Here is a 22518-nt window from a genome sequence, read left to right as displayed (position 1 = left end):
GGGGCAGGTTACTCAAAATATTATGATTGACATCATGATTCATGAGGATTCCAAGGGAAGAGAAAAAAAATCCAATGCTCCAGTTTGAATCAGTTTGTCAACCATAACATCATCACAAGCGCACGTGAAGGGGCGAGACTCCTGCATCTATTAGAATCCCAACTTCAACCAAGATTATAACTCACGGCACTTTTATCCGCACAAGCGACAAGCAGGCCCAGAAACACGTGGTCAGATGGATGGGCATAGCTTTTACATGGTCTCAAGAAACATTTTGATTTCTACAGCAAATTACAGATCTCTACCGCCCATGTCGAATTGCTATATAACCTCAGTTGCATATGCATATCAGGTGCAATTAAATCTGCTTAAAACGACTTCTCCCCAACAATCGATTAGCTTTCCACTCAGAAAAGTGGAAGAGAAATGCAAGCATCTGTAAATAGGCAGAGCTGCTCTTGCTCACTTGGTAATAAAAAATCAGCTGTTCTGCAAAACCATAATAATAACCGGTAGAATGCGCATCTATGACATACCATGCAGGCAGCCATTAGCTCGCAGAACAAAACTCTGCAAGGGCAAAGCAGGGGAAGGATGTCGGGATAAGGTTACTCTGAAAGGAGCTACTGCAAGAACTTTACAATATTTTACCAAGAATCAGACTAGACTATTTTGCTGCATGCAGCATACATCTTGATCTATTTGATCAATGAAGGGGAAAGATTAGAAAGGTCAGAATTGCTATTTCTTTGTGGAGTTCCTATACAGAAGGGTTAGGCTTTTAGCTCTCAGTAGAGAACAGTTCTCCTACACCTGCAAAGACGCCGCTGTCCATTTAGGCGAAGAGGGATTCAATACTTGAGACAATACTAGAATCATGAATGAGCTCCTATGCCTGGAGATCAAGAACTGCTTCACCTGCAAGGCGGTAGACTTGTCATGCAACTTTATGCCGATAAAGTACTGATCATGCAAGGACAAAAGTGTTAAAAAAAAAAAGAGGTTTGAAAAATGCTTAGTAATTAATTTATGACAGGTTTGCATGATGTCAACTATAGTAACTGCTAATTGCTTCCCTGCAATGACAGCCTTTGTGAAAGCCCGGCCCACTAAGCCCTGTAAAAAAAAAAAAAAAAAAAGAGCAGGAAGACTCCGATCAAAAATCGGAGTCCTAGGGCCATTAAAAGACCCTAGGACGAACTCTATAAGAACCCCCCTCTCCTCTATGGGTAAACCCTTCAGTCACCGACGATTGCCGGAGATTTTTCTTCGATTTTCTCGTTTGAAGCCGCGGCCCCTCGACCTGTGCTCGCCGCGATTTCACGCCGGTGGGGGTCACCGGAGGTTGTGGTAAGGTCTCCCTCCTCTCCCTCTCTTCTCTCCCTTCTTTCCCGTACCTATGGGCAGGATTGCCGGCGATGGGGTCACCGGATTTTGCTGGAAAAGAAAATCCCTGTTTTCGTCTCCTCTTTACTCCGATTTTCCGGCACCGACGGTCATCCCCGACAGCCGGTGCAGGCCCTCCGAACTCGGGGGAAGGCCTCCCTTGCCGCTGGCCACCGCCGGGCAAGGGGTGGCCGTGAACGGCCGACGTGGGGAACGGAGACCTTTAGGTCTCCTGTTCCGGCCAAAGAAGGCCACGGGAAGGAAAAAAAAAAATTCTCTCTCCAAGAAATCCTATGAATCTCTTATTAGGCTATCTTCTTCACTTCTAAGGACCTATGACCTTAAATCGGGTTAGAGCCGAAGGGAGAGATTTATTGGACTGATCATCAAATCGGTCATTTCTTTATATTATGTAATTTTATTAAAAATATGAAATTTATTAATGATTTAATATTTTAAATAGGACTGCCTGATTCTTTTAAGGAAGATTAAAAGGTCCCGGACGATCGAGTTAAGTAGATCTTATGCTCCTTATTTATTTTTTAAATAATCATGTTTTTATGCAAAGAATTGCTATTGATGAAATCATAATTTTTTTTATAAAATAAGGATCAGCATATGTGATATGAAAAAGCATGTTTTATTATGTGCATTGATTTCATGAATATGTCATATAAAAAAAATATATAATTATGAAGCATGAATTTTATTGTTTTTCTATTTATGTATATGTATGTTTTAAGAAAAAAATAAAATGATTTCAAAGGCTCTCAGATAGCTATGAATGAATTCCTTCGAGAAGGTCGACATCCGGAGCTAGCATCCACACGAAACATGACCCTGCCAGCGGGTATAAAGTTGGCACATGAATTAAGAACTCTGTCGATTAAGAAACATGGTCCTGTCACGGGTATAATAGTGACCTTAGCACGAATATCTGTGAGCAATATTTTGAAACATGACATGAATACATGATGAAAATGATTTACGATTCATAATTGTGAAATATACATGATTTATGCATGCATGATGAGTTTATAACTTGTTTTATTATATGCTTTATGAAATATTTATTTTCGCAATAATTGATATTTGCTAAATGATGCATTATCATAGAAAACTTATGCTTGATCCGGTAAAGAAGCGGAAGTCTACTTACTGAGCTAGTGTAGCTCATATTCTTTTTGTTTTCTCTTTCATGTACAGAGAAATAAGGCTAGGATCGAAGGAAAGAGAATCCAGACTTGAAGATCAGCAAAGCAAGTTTAGAAATTTTGCTCTAGGAATTCAGTTTATGTTTATGGATTATAGTCATTATAAATTTTAAGACTTGGATTATTTTATCTCTGGATTTAGATGCTCTGAACCAGTTTTGGTTTAATTAAATAATTGAATTGAACTTTATTATTACATTTATTTGAGATACACCTGTTATTATATTTAAGAAGAATTTTGGCTTCGTGTTATCGTGGGTCCATCCCTCGGTAGCATGCCCGTGTTATGTCCCGGATTTGGGGCGTGACAGCCTTAGCATCAGCAGTGTGTTTGATGGTGCTCACTTACACCAGATGGACCCTTAATGGTCCTCGTTCAATAATCAGCATGAAAGCAGATTCTTCTCTTTATATGATCACTAGTGAATGTATATGGAACTCCAGATTATCATAACATAACCATTCAGCCTTGTTCCATCTATTTGAAATCAGCTTTATTGAACCTTATCTATTCAAGCAACCCAATTAAGTCGGCAAAAAATACAGAAATGTCATTTCTATTTATTCCATTTCTTTTGCGCAACCTACATCCATGTTGTCTTAGATCTTCCCCTCTGAATCTTTCAGCATGAACTAAATCACACCTCTTACTTGAGCCCTAAAATATTTGTTATGCATGCTCACACAAGTTAATTCTCGATGACATTGTCCTTAATTTGTCATCTAACTCATTTCTTAATTTTTGCTTTGTAATTTTCATCATTCATCCTGTTAGATGTATGCTCTAAAAGTCAATCTTGGCTAACACATACCTTTCTCTAGATATATTTTATATTTGATGGGACAGTCTTTATAACCAATCATGTCTTATATGTTCATGATTTGTCCTGAAAATTAACAAAGATAATTTTATATATTCTCAAGATATTGAGAATTTGAGACATACATCATTAGTGGTTAATTTTTAAATGCTTCCGATCGAAAGATCGTCACGAAAGACAGTGATCAATCCATTCAAGATCGGTGCACGGATCACCTCCCTTTAGGACAGATGAGTCTCGAGTCTGCAATGTAGACACTGGGATAAGAGTGCAGGTAGTTGTTAGAGAACAACTTGCACTGAGCGTGACCAACACGAGAAACCACTTGGATATCTACTTACTCGTCAGTGATTTTCTCGATGCTGCAGTGGTGTGACTGGTCCTTTGACCTGCGGTATGTTAGCTATTCGCAGCGAGGCTACTTAGTTTGACAGTACGTTCTCTTGGTCCCTAGCTATTCGGATCCTTACTGTGTATGTTGACTATTGTAGGTTCAAGTTCGCTGTTTGGAATAAGATGCATCTAGATGGAATCTATCGTCCTTGGTAGAAAAAGAGAAGTCCTATGTAATTCGTAAGACTGAGTTCAAAAAATCTCTGACTAGAGTAAGTGTGAATACTGAAAAAAAATTTCCACGAGATTCACAGATAAACTCGAGTCGAGCCAATGTAGCATATGACTGACGATGGGATTTGACGAGTTCTCCATGACCTCCGTCAAGTCGAGACTCACGATAGAGTGATTATATCACACGATAACTGCATCAAGGAGTTTATTTTTTCTGTTCTATTGGGTTGCCACTATATGTTGCTAGACGTCATTGGTGGATCGTGAGAACTCACTAAGATCATTTTCGGATCAACGATCTTTATTGAGGTGAGTTAGAATCGTTCTATCCCATCGAAAAGAGTTTCAATGATACTGTGATGGAGATCACGGTATGTCTCACTACCAGACAGAATAGAACCTAAGGGATCACACATAAAAGGAGTATGACCTGATCAATGACTTGGATCATATTTGAATTATCGATCGGATTGATAGTTTGAATTTTAAAAACTGCTAATTTGTAAGCATTACAGTTTTGGCAACTGCTAATTGTTAGCACAAGGACTTAATTGTAAATGTTGTAATTTTTTTTGAGCTGATTAAATTATGGATTAAATCTTAATTAATTTAAATCAAATTTAATTTAATTAGACTTAATTTAATTTAATATTAATTGAGTTTAATTATCTAAATCAGATTTGGATTTCAAGCTTGATTGGATCATGCTTGACAGCCTTTTCGAATTCGGCTCGTTTCGGACTCGATTTAAACCCGATTAAGGCCTAACTTGAACCAAAAGAACCATGACTCGAAGAGCCTAGGTCTCCTAGGACTCTCTCCAGAAATCATGCCAAGAAGGGAAGAGGGGCGTTGTTTTTCTCGTCCTTCTTTTCTTGTGCACGTGAAAGGGGAGGGGGCGCCAATAGTTGGCGACTATTGGTGCCCCACCTTATCTGGTATTTTTTTTCCTCTATATTTTTTTCTATTTGAATTTGATTCAACATATGATAGAAATCCATCTGGGGTGTAGAAGAATTTTTTTTGTGCAACAAAAAAATTGGAGAAAGGAGGGCATGCGCTAATTGTTGGCATGAGATATATTTCCTTCTTCCCTTGTCTCAACGCCCATCTAATCTTTTTTTGTGATTAGAACAGCTATGATTCAAGGAGAGAAGATCTTTTATGGCATGAAAAAGTGGTTGGGAGAAGAGGAATTGGTTTTGTGCAACAAAACTCAACATGAAGAGTAGGCATGCGTGAGACATAAAGAAGTGTCTTCTTTCTTACATCACAACTTCCTCTCCCAACGCCTCCCTCTCCTTTCTTCCTTACATCCCAACGTCCAGATCTGATAGAGATCAAATCTAAGAAGAGAAAAGAGAAAGAAGAAGAAGGATCCTTCTTCTCTTCATGATGATCTAGTTCAGATCCCGTCAGATCGGCACAGCGATCTCCTTCTTCGAGATCTGCAAGGTGCAAGCACACCGATGATCTCGGTGCTCCAATCAGACGTCTCCATGTGGATACCAGCAGAGGCTGGGCGTGTGTGCAGCTACGATCAGAATCTGAGACATCTGTAGGATCCGAGGTATAGAGATCTGATCTTCGATTTATTTTTCTAACTGTTTGTTTTCTTTTTCAAATTTCAAATCAAGATTGAATGTTCGTATCAAGATTCTAACTACGGTTTTCAAATCTGATCTGATACGTGATTTAATTAAAAATATTTTAATTAATTTATTTTCACTGCTTAGTATCTAGAAAAATTTTTAAACTACACGTACGAAACCGTAGCAATTTTCTAACAATGGTATCAGAGCATAGATTTTGATACGAACATGAAAATCCCTCAGATCTGAAATCTGATTTGTAGAAATCAGATCTGAAGGCTAGTTTAATGATCTACTCATTCTGAAATAAGGTTGTCCTAGCATAACCCTGTTATGTTGAACGATTGTCCTAGAACGATGTAGAACATCGATTAAGGTTAGATTTGAATTTTCTACGTGCTGTAATATGATTACAGGATTATTTTGGATCTGAAATCGTTTTAGATTTGAAATAAATCATGAATTATTCATATCTGAAATTAATTTTAGATCTGAAAATATTAATTAAAATTTAATTTGGATTTAGTATGATTGCTGAAATTTTTCTTACATGCACAAATTCAATATTATTGTTCATATATTTGACATGTGAAAAATAATTAGATCTGATTTTTAATTGATTACATATGTGATATGTTAGATTAAATTTTTAGTAGCTTAGTAATCGAATTGGGATAGTCACCATGGCCGTCCGGTCATAAGATGGGATTAAAGTCCCTCTCTTGCCCATTTGATGGATTCTCTCTTATGACGTGTCGGGGTGCCGACTGTGATATTTTCCATGAAGATGAACAGCGACCAGAAAATTGTATATGATACATATTTTAGATTTAAATCAGATTATGCATGTATTTTTATGTGTTTTAGATCGCTAAAATATTATATATGATATATTGTTTTGACACATGATCTAAAACTTAATTTTTGTAAAACCCTAAATCCAAAACCTTAGGCTTTGTTTGCATAAAAATATGAAACTGTGACTGGTATGTCTGTGAAGTCGACTCGATTTTCAATTGGGTCCAACTCGAGTGCTTGGTGAGTTGACTCATTTTTGTTGGAGTCGACTCAAGATCCTGGTAGGTCAGCTCATTTGCTGATGAGCCGACTCAATTATGCAGGCTAGGTCTACAGATTTCTATTTGTCTCAGTGTGTGCTGACTCACTATGACAAGTCGATTCGTGTACCAGAGTGAAGTCGACTCGATTCTGCAAATAGCGATATTGTATGAATATAATATAAATTGTTTAGATTAGAAATTGTTTCGAGATCTAAACTTAAATCCATGTACATAATGCACTTAATTGAGAATTAAGATTTGAAATTATAAAATTTAAAATTACGAATTTAAGATCTAAATTTCAATGCATAAAACATGGGCTTCAAGTATGAATTGAACAAATTAGGTTTAAAGATTAAACTACAACTAGGGTCATTGATTAGATCAGGTTAGAACCTTTTTTTAATTTTGAGCAGTTGATCAAACCTAATCAAGAATTAGTTGGGATTAGATTAAAGAGGCTTAAAATTGAATTTAGTTGTAGTTGGTCAAATTGATTCACATATGATGTGAATTGATTAAATCAAGATCGAATTTGATTCAACAGTTCGACTTTGGGTCTATAGGTTAACCTAATTGATTCTAATTAACCAATTTAGTGTCTAAAACAAGTATTAGATGGTGGTTATTTAATTGATTTCGTTGTCTAACCTGACCAATTCATCGGTGTCTAAGAAAAGCAACAGGGAGACCCCCACTCATCTTCACTTGGCCATCTTGAGAGATTATGTTTTGTATGAGGTTATTTGTTGATCCGAGTTCACCCATGCCGACTAGATTGGTCAGACATGAAATATGCTGACCCAAATCAGATTAGTCATTACATTAGATGTATGTGACTAATTAGAAGATACCTGAACCCAAATCTCCTCACTAAATATTAAGTCTACTGGTCTTCCACCATTGTAGAGATGCGGGTGCTTTTTTTGGCATTGATCGTTCTCGGTTGGTTACAGTGGTTCAATTACATCGGAAAGGCACAACCACTCTATTAGCATTAGATGTCCTAGGATAAAAATGGGGTTGGGCCCAATAACTGTTAGGTGAGAAATCTAATGACGACTTTGCACTCGCTGGTGAACGGTGGGTCAGACTTAACTAAAAAATGTGTCAATAACTGTTAGGTGAGACCACAGGACGTAGAGACCAAATCGCTGCAACAAATCTGGAGAAACATCTGAACAAAGAATTATCCACGCATTGGCATACGTGTCATCAATAATTGTTATGTGAGGTACCATACATCGATGGGATCGTAGCACCCACTAGAACCAATTATCACGTTAAGATTTCCATTTCTCCACCCGAGTATGAGAGACTCAAAAAATTAGTGAGAGTCTTTATTTATTTTTAGTCCCTAGAACAAACTATTACAAGTACAATCATCTAATTAAACTTTTACTCTCTATGATCAATTCTTTAGCTTCCAACACTCTAACTCGAATCCTAGATATCAACCACTTAATCGAAATCAATTACATATTCTGGCTCAAAAATCTAAGAATAGTTCTTAGTTTTTAGAAATTAAATCATATTCTTGATCAAGTTAACCCAATTCATCATCTTGTCCAATCTATAGTCAACGAGCTATAGTTGACAAATGGTTGGACATTGACAATTAGGTTAGATGCTATAAATTAAACTTCATAGTTGATGAAATCCAATATATGCATAAAGACATGTAGACTGCCTATAACATGCTGATTCATCTACAATAGTTGTGAGATGATCAGAGTCGCACAGTGCATAAGATGCGTGATGGGCAGTTTGTCCATGATCGATGATCAAGGATATTGAAAAGCTTGAAAAGCTCAATATGATTATGTATAAGAAATTGCTAATGGATTTGACCCTGTAATTTCTAATTCATACAGATAGTTTATGAAACTATTATATGAATAAATATTATAGCACTTTAACTAAATTGATCAATATGCTGGTAACTAAGGGATCTTGAAAAGTTCAGAGGTACATACCTGGAGAATTTAAAGAAATATTTACGTGTCTTTAGAAGGTATGTCGAATTGCTCAAAATTGATCTTACAGTTTTTTCTTTTCATTAGACTCTGGTGCATATTATGCACTTTAATATAAGGTCTAAGGAAGAGGACTGAGAGAAGTGAAGTGACTCTTTTGAGTCGGCAATGGTGCAAACATTGTATTGAGGCCGTGAGCACCTAAGCTCGGTGATTACCATTTGGATTTAGCTCATTATCATTTGCATGGTGATGCATTTGTGAAAATTATTTGAGCAAATAGTGAATGCCATTGGATTTGAGAGATCCAGAACCAAATAACTTGAAGTATATAGATGATTCTTTTGACTAAGTCATGTATGAGAAGAAATGATTTATCGACTGGAGAAAATGGGCCTTTAGACTCATTGACTGTTAAGTCATATCTAGTCTGTGAATCATCTCTTTGAAGATTAATGACCAAGCTGTCCTTCATGGGACAAAGGGATAGGACCACTGAGATACTTACCCTAGTACACATACGATGTGTATAGCCCATTTGATGAGCCATACTAGGAGATTATCACTGCTTCATCTTTATCAATGAACTATTATGGTACAGATATGTATGAGAGATACAAATCTGAAAGACTTTGAAAGGTTCAAAGAATTCAAATGTGAAGTAAAAAAGATAAATCGAAAAAATCTTAAAAGTACTTCGATCAGATCGAAGATGCAATACCAAATAAAAAATTTATCGATTATCTAAAGAGAATGGCATGATTTCATGATGGAATTCTCCTTATACACCTCAACTCAATGGTGTATCTGTGAAGAGCAATGGTGCTATATAAGATATGATCCGATCCATTATGAATATCACTAATTTAATTTTTATTTCTTTAGGAATAAAATTTAATTTTTGAAATTTAAATTAGGTTCTCCGTAAAGTTGATTTCACCACATCATATGAGATATGATATGGTGGATAAGTTAGAGGATAGATCTTTGAGAGCTTATTTATGGGGTATCCCAAAAGGGTTTGGGATATCACTCTCTTCCCAATGGTTCACAATGTGATTGTGAGCAATCATACTGTTTTCTTGAAAACAGTGGAAGGATGAACTCAAAAAGAAAATCTCTAAAGAACGAGTCACAGAACCTGTATAATCTATTTAAGATGAGCCAATATATGTAGTACTTTCTCCACCTCGTAGATCTCGTAGGATCTCCCATCCTTTGGAAAGATACTTGGTACTCTTACAAAAGATTCAGAGAAAGTATTTCTCGAGGGAGATTAGGAACATAGGGATGATCCCAATACCTACAACAACATAAAATGAGGAATCATGTAGTTACATGAAGATTAGTGAGAGGATCCCATACTGATATCGGTTATGATGTGGTTACATATAGAATTTTTTATCAAAGACCTAAATCAAACATTCTGGAAATAAAAGGTCTATAGTGATAAATCCTGAAAGAATGTTTTTCACAGATAAGTACATAGAAAAGGTGCTGAAAGGGTTCAGCATTGAAACCTCCAAAAGGGCTCCATCATCCTCTTGGGCATAGGTGTATGCCATTCTATGTACTCGACTTCGTATATCTTGCTGTGAGAGTCACGAGCAAATATTAGTCGAATCCAGACTAGGAGTATTGAATTGCTGTAAAAATATTTCTAAGTACTTGAGAAGCACTAAGGAATTATTCCTTGTCTTTGAAGAAGGATTAGAGCTAAGAGTGGAAGGATACACTAATCCTGATGGTAGAATGTCTACATCAGCATGTTTTTTTTGAGTAATGTTGGTTCGATATGTTGGAAGTATTCCAGACAGTCGACTAATGGAAGCTGAATATGCTATAGATGTGCAGGATGCATTCTGATTCTTATGATAGTTGCAGAACTGGATGTCATGTCATTGGATGCTTTGACATTGTACTGCAAAGATAATAGTCCATAGCCCTTCGCTAAGGAGCCAAAGTCTCACCAAAAATCCATGCACATAGAACAAGGATATACATGATTACCTCAAGTAGAAATATATCGAGGTACAGAGAGTAAACTCCACATAGAATGTGGTAGGCCCGAGTCACTTAGCCAGCTAAACATCGAAGCCTGTCTTTAGAAGATGGAGCTCAGGTATATGGCAGATTGGCTTTAGTGCAAGTGGGAGTTTGTTAAATGTGTGCTCTAGAAGCCAATCTTGGCGGACACATACCTTTCTCTAAGGCATGTTTTATACTTGATGGGCAGTCTTTATAACCAATCATGTCTTATGTGTCCATGATTTTTCTTGAAAATTAACAAAGATGATTTTGTTTATTCTCAAGGTATTGAGAATTTAAGACATACATCATTAGTGATTAATTTCTAAATGCTCTTGATCAAAGGATCGTCACGGAGGACAGTGATCAATCAAGATCGGTGCACGGATCACCTCCCTTTAGGACAGATGAGTCTCGAGTCTGCGGTGTAGAGACACTGGGGTGAGAGTGCAGGTGGTTGTTAGAGAATAACTTGCACTAAGCGTGACCAACACGAGAAACTACTTGGATGTCTACTCACTCGTCAGTGATTTTTTCAATGCTGCAGTAGTGTGACAGATCCTTTGACCTGCGATATGTTGACTATTCCCAGAGAAGCTACTTAGTTTAACTACACGTTCTCTTGGTACCTAGCCATTCGGATCCTTGCTGTGTATGTTGACTATTGTAGGTTCAGATTCGCTGTTTGAAGTAAGATGCACATAAATGAAATCCATCGTCCTTGATAGAAAAGGAGAAGTCCTATGCGATTCGTAAGATTGAGTTCAGAAAATCTCCGACCAGAGTAAGTGTGAATACTGAAAAAGAGTTTCCACGAGATTCACAGATGAACTCGAGTCGAGCCAATTTAGCATATGACTGATGATGGGGTTTGACGAGTTCTTCATGACCTCCGTCAAGTCGGGACTCACGATAGAGGGATTGTATCACACGGTAACTACACCTAAGAGTTCATTTTTTCTGTTCTACTGGGTTGCCACTACATATTACTAGACGTTACTGGTGGATCGTGAGAACTCACTAAGATCATTTTTGAATCAACGATCTTTGTTGAAGTGAGTTGGAATTATTCTAGTCCATCGAATAAAATTTCGATGATACTGTGATGGAGATCACGGTATGTCTCACTACCAGACAAAATAGAACCTGAAGGATCACACACAAAAGGAGTATGACCTGATCAATGGCTTGGATCATATTCGAATTATCAATTGGATTGATAATTTGAATTTTAAAAACTACTAATTTGTAAGCGTTACAGTTTTGACAGCTGCTAATTGTTAGCGCAGAGATTTAATTGTAAATGTTGCAATTTTTTTAGGCTGATTAAATTATGAATTAAGTCCTAATTAATTTAAATCAGATTTAATTTAATTAGATAATTTAATTTAATGTTAATTGGATTCAATTATCCAAATCAGATTTGGATTTCAAGCTTGATTGGATCAGGCTTGACAGCCTTTTCGAATTCGGCTTGTTTTGGACTCGATTTGAACCCGATTAAGGCCCAACTTGAACTAAAAAAATCAAGACTCGGAGAGCCCAGATCCCCTAAGACTCTCTCTCCAAAAATCACGCCAAGAAGGAAAGAGGGGCGTTGTTTTTTTCGTCCTTTTCTTGCAAGAGTGAAAGGGGAGGGTATTCTTTTTCCTCCAAAATTTTTTCTATTTGAATTTGATTCAACATAGGATAGAAATCCATTTGATTGGGGTGTGGAAGAATTTTTTTTGTGCGACAAAAAAATTGGAGAAAGGAGGGTGTGCGCTAATGGTTGGCGTGAGATATGTTTCCTTCTTCCCTTATCTCAACGCCCATCTAATCTTTTCTTGTGATTTAAACGGCTATGATTCAAGGAGAAAAGATCTTTTATGGCGTGAGGAAGTGGTTGGGAGAAGAGGAATTGGTTTTGTGCGACAAAACTCAATGTGTGCGTGAGATATGAAGAAGTGTCTTCTTTCTTATATCACAATTTTCTCTCCCAACGCCTCCCTCTCCTTTCTTCCTTACATCCCAACGCTCAGATCTGATAGAGATCAGATTTAAGAAGAGAAAAGAGAGAGAAGAAGAGAAGAAGAAGGATCCTTCTTCTCTTCATGGTGATTTGGTTCAGATCCCGTCGGATCTGCGCGAAAGAGTTCGCACAGCGATCTCCTTCTTCGAGATCTAGAAGAAGTAATATGGATCCAAGGATGAGGAGCGAGATCTGCAAGGTGCTAGCACACCAGTGATCTCGGTACTCCGATCAGGCATCTCCGTGTGGATACCAGCAGAGACTGGATGCATGCGCGGCTACGATCAGAACCCGGAACATCCGCAGGATCCCAGGTATGGAGATCTAATCTCCGATTTATTTTTCTAACTGTTTGTTTTCTTTTTCAGATTTCAGATCGTGGTTAAATATTCGTATCAAGATCTTAACTACGGTTTTCAGATCTGATCTGGTACATAATTTAATTAAAAATATTTTAATTTATTTATTTTCACTGCTTAATATCTAGAAAAATTTTTAAACTACACGTACGAAACTGTAGCGATTTTCTAACACATCCATCTCAATGTTCTCCTTTCTTGAAACTGTCTAAATATGCTCAACTATTCTGCATCTAGGCCATTTGCCCAAAATTAGCAGTGAGAGCATGGAGAAACCAAAGAGATCTAGATGGTAGTTGCTTCTTACTACAAAGAAAGATGCAAATACAGATCGAGATTTTTCTTTGTTAACAAGAATTCTCTTTCATTCTATTCACATTAACTTACAGAAGGTTCATAGAATCATAGTTCTCAGAATTGCCATGATGAATATGTGCTAGAGATACAGGCACCACTGTTAAATGGCTCCAACACCTTATTTTCTTGCATTTATTTATTACTGCATTTTTATCATTACAGTCCCAATGACATCACCAAAACACATTGACATAACTGAGAATCACATGGCTAAATACCTTGTTTCATGATTTAATATCACTAAGACGATCCTACAAAATCAGTTTCGAGTGCAGCATCCAAATCCACAACAGTCAATATTATCAGGAAAGAATAAAATTTTCTCTAGCATAAATTTTCGAGCATTTGACAAGTATATAAGGCCCACCATCTCAACTATGAATATCATCTAACTGGGAAGCTAATGTATGGGAAGATCATTCAGCTTTCTAAAGCCAATGTCCTCATGCAACAAAAGAAATTGTTGATGGACCAGAAAGCAATAAACTTCCTAAATAATAGGAGCATTTTCTGAAACTAAAACAATAGATTCAGTTTTTTTTTTTGAATTTTTAAAGAAAACAACCCATGGATATACAAATAGAATTGCATAAATACAGTTCCGTAACTACTATTATATAGCTCTTAGTTATTAATAGAATTAATAATTGAAGGTAACTAAAGCAGACATATAATTCTTCAACAAGTAACACAAGTATATAAGGGCTCAATATTTACCATGCATTCTTTTGACAAAGCGCTCAAATTCTAGGAAGTTGTGACTCTCCATGAGATCTGGACTTAGCCTGAGGTAAGTAAATGCGGATAAGTGTCTTCCATCTGGATCATTCATTGGCTTGGAATTCTCCAGAATTTTGTTGTATCCGGCTCTATCATGGCAGGGAAGAGCATTTTCGCTAGCCACTGGTATACAAACATCCCAAGCAGCATTCAACACCTGATGATGGGAACAGATTATGCTTCAATCACTAGTTTGCAACCATTTATTTTTATACAGCAGGCACCACATCTATAACACGGATGATTACTAAAGAATCTTGCTTTTGCTCTAGCAATAAACAAAACAACACATAATCTTTGCACAATCAACAATTTAACACCCTGTTGAAGGCCCCTCTTTCCCTTCTTTTCCACCACAAAGATATTCAGAGAAAGAAGAGTGACACCCTTAAAACAGCAAAGGTTCTCCAATATTGGGAACAAATTATTATTTATAAAGAATTACATGATATCACGCAACAGTAATTTTTTTTTAGCATCATTATTCTAGCTGTACTCCATGACAATCACATGCACATAGAAATAACCCATAGCAGGAACAATCATTCCTGAGTCATACAGAACTGTGTTTACTAACTGAAGAGATAAATGTAGATGTTCATGTTGAATCAGTTAAATATAAAATAACTCTCAAATATTAGGGTTACTTCAAAAGAAACCAAAAATTTCAATATTCGAACTAAAGATTCAGAATCATAAGTCTTCTATACTGGATTTGCTTCTTTTCAAGTTTTTGTCCAACCAAAGCTTACATAACCCATTAGCATGACAAGAATAATCCTCCAAGTTAGTTTTTACTACAGATACCTGCCAGACCAAACCCTCTGGATCTGCTAATGCCTCTGGGAATTCCTTATGTTGATCCAAAGTCCGCAACTCAGCACATGTAAAGTTTAAAGCAGCACCATGCCTCTTCAACATCGATGCAATTGAAGCATAGCCATCACGATTGCAAGGGTTGTAAAACCCGGCAGTCAGTTCAGCCGCATGGCTGGCTGTTTTGTACCACCAATGGACACCTGATATCTGTTCCAACAAGAATATAGCAGATGCTAAGGGATTGGGATTATACAACATCTTCCTGGTTTCATCTTAAAAGCTGCAAAAGTAATGCTAAACAACAGCAATATTGCAAAATTTGATTCATATGATGAGTAGAAAAGCTCAAAATTCAGCCAAAGATCAAACTAAAACATTTAGAAATTTTATAGAATTAGTAACTCCAAAGCATTGTGAGGAGTGAGAGGTTAACAAAATTCTGCAGAGATCACATACAATTTGAATATCAGAGGTATTTGTTAGTTAGGAGGTGAGAAACATGAGATGACTATCCAAAAGAAGAAATGTACCCAAGCAATGGACTGATCTAGCATAAAAACTTAAAATTCAAAATATACCAAATGCATCTAAGTACAACAAAATTATTTAGAGTCCAAACTGAAAATTATAAAATTGAAAGCAGGAAGCCTCTGCAACTCAGCAGTAAAATTGTATATTATTTCAAGTTTTAAATATTATGTCAATGTCAGATGTCAATAATGTGTTGAATTCCATTCAGGAGAAAGTGAGGGCTCTTGAATAAAACTGTTAATCTTAACGAAATATTAGGAAAAACATAATCAATATATGGAAGAAAGAAAACAGAATTCACCCTTACCTTGGCAGCAATGCATGTGCCCTCAAAAGCTAATTTGGCCAGGGATAGCACACGATCAGCATGATCAACCAAGACCTGAGAATACCAATTAAGGAAGAATCGACCATAATAGCTATCATAATCTCCTCCATCACAAAAGAATCCAGTTTCATGTGGTTGTGAATTATAAAAGCCTGCATTATCCGGCCCCCTTGCCCAAAAAGAGTGCCCCCTTGCTTCTGCTGCCTTTCTCAGACTCTTCATGAGATACTGATCATAACACTACAAATTTATAATTCTATCAGTGGCCATGTTGAAAAATATATAACAGAAGATAAAATAAGTGACTAGTAAATACACGAAAAAATGCCTATGTGCTAAGGAGGCAAACAATGTCGAATTAGATTTTGCCTACAAAATCGCTGTTGCAAAGCACAGATATCAGTCTGACAATAGAATCTGAACTTCAATTGTGGATGCATATTCTACCCTGGCACATTAGGATATATACAAATTCTATCATACAACAGTTACTTGGGTCCAGAATATCACACGAGTGACCTGTCATTTTCATCTTCTGCTCGAAGAAGACAGGAAGGTATATATTTTGCCTATAATGGCACAATGATAGCAACCACCATAGTCCTTCCAATCAACTGCTTATAATGCTTACTAAGGGATTGGTCTGGATTTTGACTGCAATCAACTCATCCCAGCTATAAACCAATGCATCAATGTTATGCGACCATAAAGAAGACAATTCAAGTACATCAAATGAATCACATGCCTTCTATATTGAAAGTACTAGTGTTTTGCATAGCTGCATCACAGAATACTCAACTTTCTAGAATTGCAATCATTTGTGAGATATGTAAGAGACAGGTGAAAACCTGATTACCTGGAATTCTCCGATGCCAGGATATCTCCAACCATGCTTTACTGGGTATGATGGATAACGTAGCTCCCCACACGGACCTAATCCAACTTCAATCTCAGAGATAATACCATCTTCAAAAAATTCATCAAACTCTACTCGAAAGCTTCTCATGTAGTCAAAGTAGACCTATAATAAATCCGTGTAAACATAAGGCAAGGGTAATAAATTTACCTAAAACAACTTAAAAATACATTTTTCATATAAAAATGAGAAATTACGCATGCAGAAAAGCTTCCCACAACTCAATTATCACTATCTCTAAATATTTCAAAACAATTCCTTCTCAGTTTTCCTTCCCAGGATACCCTCCTTTCAGCCATAAGAGAAATACATATACAAGTATGTTCTGTGAGTATTTGTTTCCAGTATAGCTTGGATTACAAACCATGAAAAAAAAAATGTTTCACCAAAACCACAAGCATAAAAGGAATCCATAATGAGGCCAACTGAAACAAAGCCAAAACATATCAAGAGAGAATGGAACAAAGCAATATAGCATAAGTTTTAAATTCTATTTTGTTACTTAATTTGCACATCCAATTATTCTTAACATGAATTTCATGACCCTGGTTTGCTAGTAGAAGACAAAATCAGCTGTACAGGCAATCAGAAAGTTCATCAGTTGGAGCTGCTTTCCGAACAAGTTTCATGAAAAACAAATCAGATCTTAAAATATTTTCATTGGACTTTTTTGGAAAGAGCACTGTATTTAAGGCCTTCAAATCCACTAAGACAAACTAAGATTAGAATTTCTTCAATAACATTATTATAAATCCATGAGAAAAACTTTTCTTCCTTACACTATGTTGTCATGCATATGCCTTTGTTACACTGGATTTTCAATTTATAGTAGCTGGTAGATTTTTGACTGGCATCCACACTAAAACAAACAAAAAAAGAACTCCATCTCAGTAAGGCATTCGAAGAACAGGTATAGCATACCAAGTATATCTGAATAACAGGCTTTATAAATTGTCATTACATACATAAATTTCAATCACCAAACCAAAAAAAAAAAAAAACTTCTTCTCAATAAGGCATTCCGAGAACAGGTATAGCATACCAAGTATATCCGAATAACAGGCTTTATAAATTGTCATTACATACATAAATTTCAATCACCAGAATAAGGTTACCCGACACTTGTTCTTTCATGAATCAAGAAAAAACAAGCAGCTATACCTCAAGTGCTGTTCGGCCTCTTAATACTCTTTCCTTGTCGATCCCCCATGAAAGGCATTCAGGATTTCGTCTTCCCTCTCTATCTGTGAAAAATATCTCCGGATTGCTTCTACCAATTTCTGCTACCCAATGTGGCAAAGGAATACATACATCATCACCAATATTGCCTCCACATTCATGAAATGACATGACCACCTTACAATTGCAAGCATGGATACACCAGCAATTTATCAGAACTTCCAGATACATAGGTATAACTGAAATAAGAATCCAACCAGAAAACAGAAAGCAATTTGCATTGCTACTAGCAAAAAAAGGGAAAATAAAAATTAATGGTTCTTAGAGATTGTGCTTTACATGTAACTCCAAAAGACTACTTCTCTTTCCTTCAGGAAATGGGGGAAATCACAAGAACCAAAGGCTTCAAATTTTGTCTAATCTAAGCCATGCATATACTAGTTCACTGTCGATCCTATCGACCCGATTGAGGATGCAATTTGCCCACTGCCCAGTAGCATATATAGTAACTATTTGGTTAATAGAGACTCCCACAGAAGTATTGCATGCACTGAAACATGATTATAACTACAATATTCTGCATTAGGATCGATATTAGAGTTTTAGCACCGCTTAGCTTTTGGGGTAGATGTTAATTTAGTTGTCAAAGATGAGGTACAACCAACCAATATGCAGGCAAAGGAGATAAGAAGCCCTAGATAATATATCTGGCACCTCCGCAACACACTGACAATAAGTACTCAGCAAAGGGATTCACATGTTCCTGCATGAAAGATCATTAGACCCGGCATTGCAGTGCATGTGTAGGACTCTCACCTGCAGTTTGAGCTTCAGTTCTCGTACAATCTGAAAAAGCCTCTTGTAACCATTCCAATTGTATTCTTGTGGTGCATGTGCTTCCACTATTCCCCACCAGCAATCAACCATGACACCATCAACATTGACAGATCTTAATATTCTCAACTGCTTTATTAGACTCTCTGGGTCAGCCAACTCACACTTCATGTTGATGACACCAAGCTACCATCACAAAAAATCAGAGTGCAAATATTTTATGAATAAATATTTATTTTCCAATATTTAAATCTAATCCTGACAATAAAAGATTAATAAGTAGAATCTTAATCCTGATGTCAGAAGGTAGCAAAAAAGAATGATGGAATCTGCAACATAAAATCGTAAAAGTCACTCTATAAAAGCTTTATTAAAACAACTCACAGGGAGCATCACATATACTGGAACATAGGGGGTGCCAGCAAAATCATGCTCTGGCATTCTATGAGTTGGAAGTATATCAGCCACCTGAAATCCAAGTACCAAACAATGTAATCAACCAATGATGTCAGCTGCAGCAAAACTGAAGCCAAAAATACAAAGCAACAGACTGTTGAGGTAAAGAACTGTTCAGGTAACTGAAGCAGTTATCATAAGAAAAATAGCAAAACCTCATAAAATGAAAACGGTATTATGCTCAGCACCATAATCCCAATGCAGGAGGAAGACCACGATATATGAAATTGAAAGGCCTGATATTGTATACTGCATGTTTGCCATGATCATAGTCGAAGTGTAGGTTTGATGCCAAGAAACCAAGCAGCACCTAGTTTCTTGAAGGCCCATGCAGAACCATAGGCTCTAGATACATATGCCCAATCCTTTTTTTCCCATAGAATTACTGTGTTTCCTAACTTTGCCAGAAAGTGTGTAAACTCAAGACTTTAGTGTGATCCATCTAGGTATTGGTTAATGGTTATCGATTAGACCAAAATCCCAACCTATCCATGCAGGGCAGCAGGCATTTTCATTACTTGGAATTACAGTATAGAATAGTAAATGCATTTTTTCTTTTTCTATTTCTATGCTAGAAGTAGAACTCATGTATGATGTAGCATTTGTATAAGCTGTGGAAATTAAGTTACCAATGGAAGAGTTAAGAATATTTTGCAGCAGCATGAAAGAATAGTATAGACAATGTTATTAAAGATATTTGTTTACTGATAGTAATTGTAGTACTGTTAATAATATGTAATAAAAGGCCACACTGTAACAGTATCAAAATTCAAATCAGCACTAATAAAAGACAAAAAGTGACCCAATGCCACAAGTCATTACATCTGTTCCTTTCAGACCTACAACTTAATGATTCTTTTGACATAACTACTTCTGATTTGGAGGTCATGGAATTAAACCCAGACATTGTTAAGAAAACTGAAATGCACTAAATGTACAATATCAACAGTTATGAGTAAAAATAATGGGGTAATGATACGGCACCAACTCTAGAAGGTCAAAAGGAATAAATTCAAACTATTTAGCATCAGACTTTAGTTTGACATTGTCATGCATATCAGTGTTACAGGCGTCTACCACTATTAATCAATTATGACCATTGACAGAAGTATTAAGTAATCAGCATCTTGTGTCAACATCCTTACTAGTATCTGTGATTTCTAAATATAAGTATCAGTCACATTCGAGCAATTATATGTATGTTAAAAATACTAAAAAGAGAAAATAACGCTTGTAATTTTGCTGCCATGAAAAGTTATTAAATCAGCTAAAACAGGCAAGGCAACAATAATAATTTGTAAATTTCTAGCATTAGATTAAGTACTATGGTATCGCATTTTACCATCGCTATAAGCAGACCTTGATCCAATATGACATTGAATATTGCAAGCCACAAAAACACCAAAATCTATTGAATAAAGATGGATAGGCATGATCAGATGGCTCAAATCGAGTAGAAATGGGTGTGAGAGTTTATACACCTGCTTGCCGTGAACTCCATCGGTGCAGCTGGCAGCAAGGGGCAAGCTGTCGACCATCCTCTCCCTGTGGCCTCCCATCATGACTGACGTCCGGCACCGGCCATCGTAGGAAGCGGAAGCGGAAGCGGCGGTGGGCGTGAATACTCCCTTCAGGGGGCGGAACTCCGCGGAGCGGAGCCCTCCGGGGGAGACCCCACGAAGCGGCTGGATCTGAGCTGGCGCCACGGAGGATGTCGCCGGTGGGCCCTGGAAAACACGCGTGGAGACGAAGAAGCCCATTTGGGCCTCTCGTTAGCCCAGCTAGCTCAAGTCACAGAGACAACAGAGAATTTGGTCGCGCCCAATGACAAAAAAAATAAAAAAAATCGGAGAGAGTCGTTATCAGGAAATCGCGAAATGAGGACCTACAGGCTACAGGAGTAGCTAAAATACACGTTAAGTAATTAGTTTCCCGTTCTACCTATTGGACGTCTAGGAAGGGGTCAACGGAACGGAACGGAACGGAACGGAACGGAACGGGAATCGAGACAATAATTTCGGAAGAGTTTCTAAGCGACTCCAACGGGAAGAGGTCCTTGATACGTGTTTTCTGTTACCTTCCACTCACCAATTTTTTGCATTGGCCCAGAAAAATTAATGAAACAAAAATAAAATACCGAGAGAAAACCGACACGACCGAAGGAATGGAGGGAGAACCGAGGGGAGGGAGGGAAACCTGGGGAGAAGAGGAGGCGGAGCGGGAGGGGAAGGTAGTGCCGTCAGGGAGCACCGCCCAACCGGCCTCCCTGGCGAGGGCGGAGATGACCTCGTTGATGTCTGCCCGCGCCCGGAGGTTGTAGTTCCCGTGCCGCCGGAGTCCTGACAGGATCCTCGCCGTGATCGCCCGCCGGTGCCGCTCCCTCATCTTCGTCCGCTCCTTCTCCTCCTTTGCCCGTGGCCGCCTCATCACCACCCCCTGCATCAGCCCCTCCCCCCCTCCGCCATCGATCCTCCCTGGTTGCTGGAAGTACCGGCCTCCCATGTCCTCCCCCGCCGGCTGCGCCACCATCCCCATCACCGCCGCTTCGCGGCTGCCGCTCCCCCTCTCCTCCTCCTCCTCCTCCTCGTCCTCCTCCTCCTTCACCTCCATTTCCATCTCCTCATCGTCCTCCTCCTCGCTGGTCCCTCCAAGCTTCTCCATTTCCTGAGCCATACCCCTCGCGTGACCTCTTTTCTCCGGTGCTACAAGCCCAACTCTTGCTCCCACGCCTTTTCCATTTCTAGGTGCGTCTGGCCTTTCCAGATACAATTCAGATCAAAAAGCTTCAATTCCCTTTGCCTAGATCGATGCCGAAGACTAAAAATTAAAATTTTAAATAGAGAACAAAGGGTACTAGTTGAGATCTCGCTCCTTTCCTCGAAAGGCACCTCCTCTCCAACGGAATTGGTACCTCCGGCGGCGATTCGAGGCGGCGCTCCGGTCTCCTCCGGCGATCCGGGCGGCCGGCGAGAGGGAGGCCGGATCTGAGTAACTGCTGGCCGGAGGTGGCGCCGGTGGGTTCCTCCGGCAGCGGTCCGGCCGGGTCGTGTGTGGGGTTTGGGATGCGCTAGGGTTTCGCTCGTGTGCGGCCGCGTGTTGGCGTTTATGTTTAGCACGCCTGGGGCGAGGGAGGGAGGGTGGGGATCGGACGGCCCGGCCTGGGACACGTTCAGCACGTGCGGACGGCATGGATCGATCGCGTGGGGGAGTCATGGGCTTTCGTGAGGGTGGGTCACGCTTCCGTGATTCGAGTTCATGCCTTTCGGCCTCCGCACTAACCACGGTAGGGGTGGAAGGCGTGGC

At 38.3% G+C, this 22518-nt stretch overlaps 1 protein-coding gene across 1 annotated transcript; it reads right to left on the bottom strand.

Moving 5' to 3' along the window:
* Positions 1-595: 595 nt before the first annotated feature.
* Positions 596-22308, bottom strand: LOC105035415 (beta-amylase 2, chloroplastic). The gene is made up of 11 exons (XM_073245792.1): positions 22070-22308; positions 21412-21970; positions 20697-20942; positions 19144-19227; positions 18742-18945; positions 17908-18102; positions 16687-16851; positions 15810-16070; positions 14960-15178; positions 14090-14309; positions 596-918 (listed from the first exon to the last, which is right to left on the bottom strand). Exons 2-11 carry the CDS (start codon positions 21886-21888, stop codon positions 890-892), a joined length of 2100 nt encoding a protein of 699 aa, XP_073101893.1. The 5' UTR covers positions 21889-21970; positions 22070-22308; the 3' UTR covers positions 596-889.
* Between the last annotated feature and the right edge of the window lie 210 nt (positions 22309-22518).

Source organism: Elaeis guineensis, chromosome 11 (genome assembly GCF_000442705.2).
Source record: "Elaeis guineensis isolate ETL-2024a chromosome 11, EG11, whole genome shotgun sequence".
Taxonomy (NCBI): domain Eukaryota; kingdom Viridiplantae; phylum Streptophyta; class Magnoliopsida; order Arecales; family Arecaceae; genus Elaeis; species Elaeis guineensis.
Note: the sequence above shows the minus strand (reverse complement) of the source record. Positions and strands in the feature narration are given on the sequence as shown.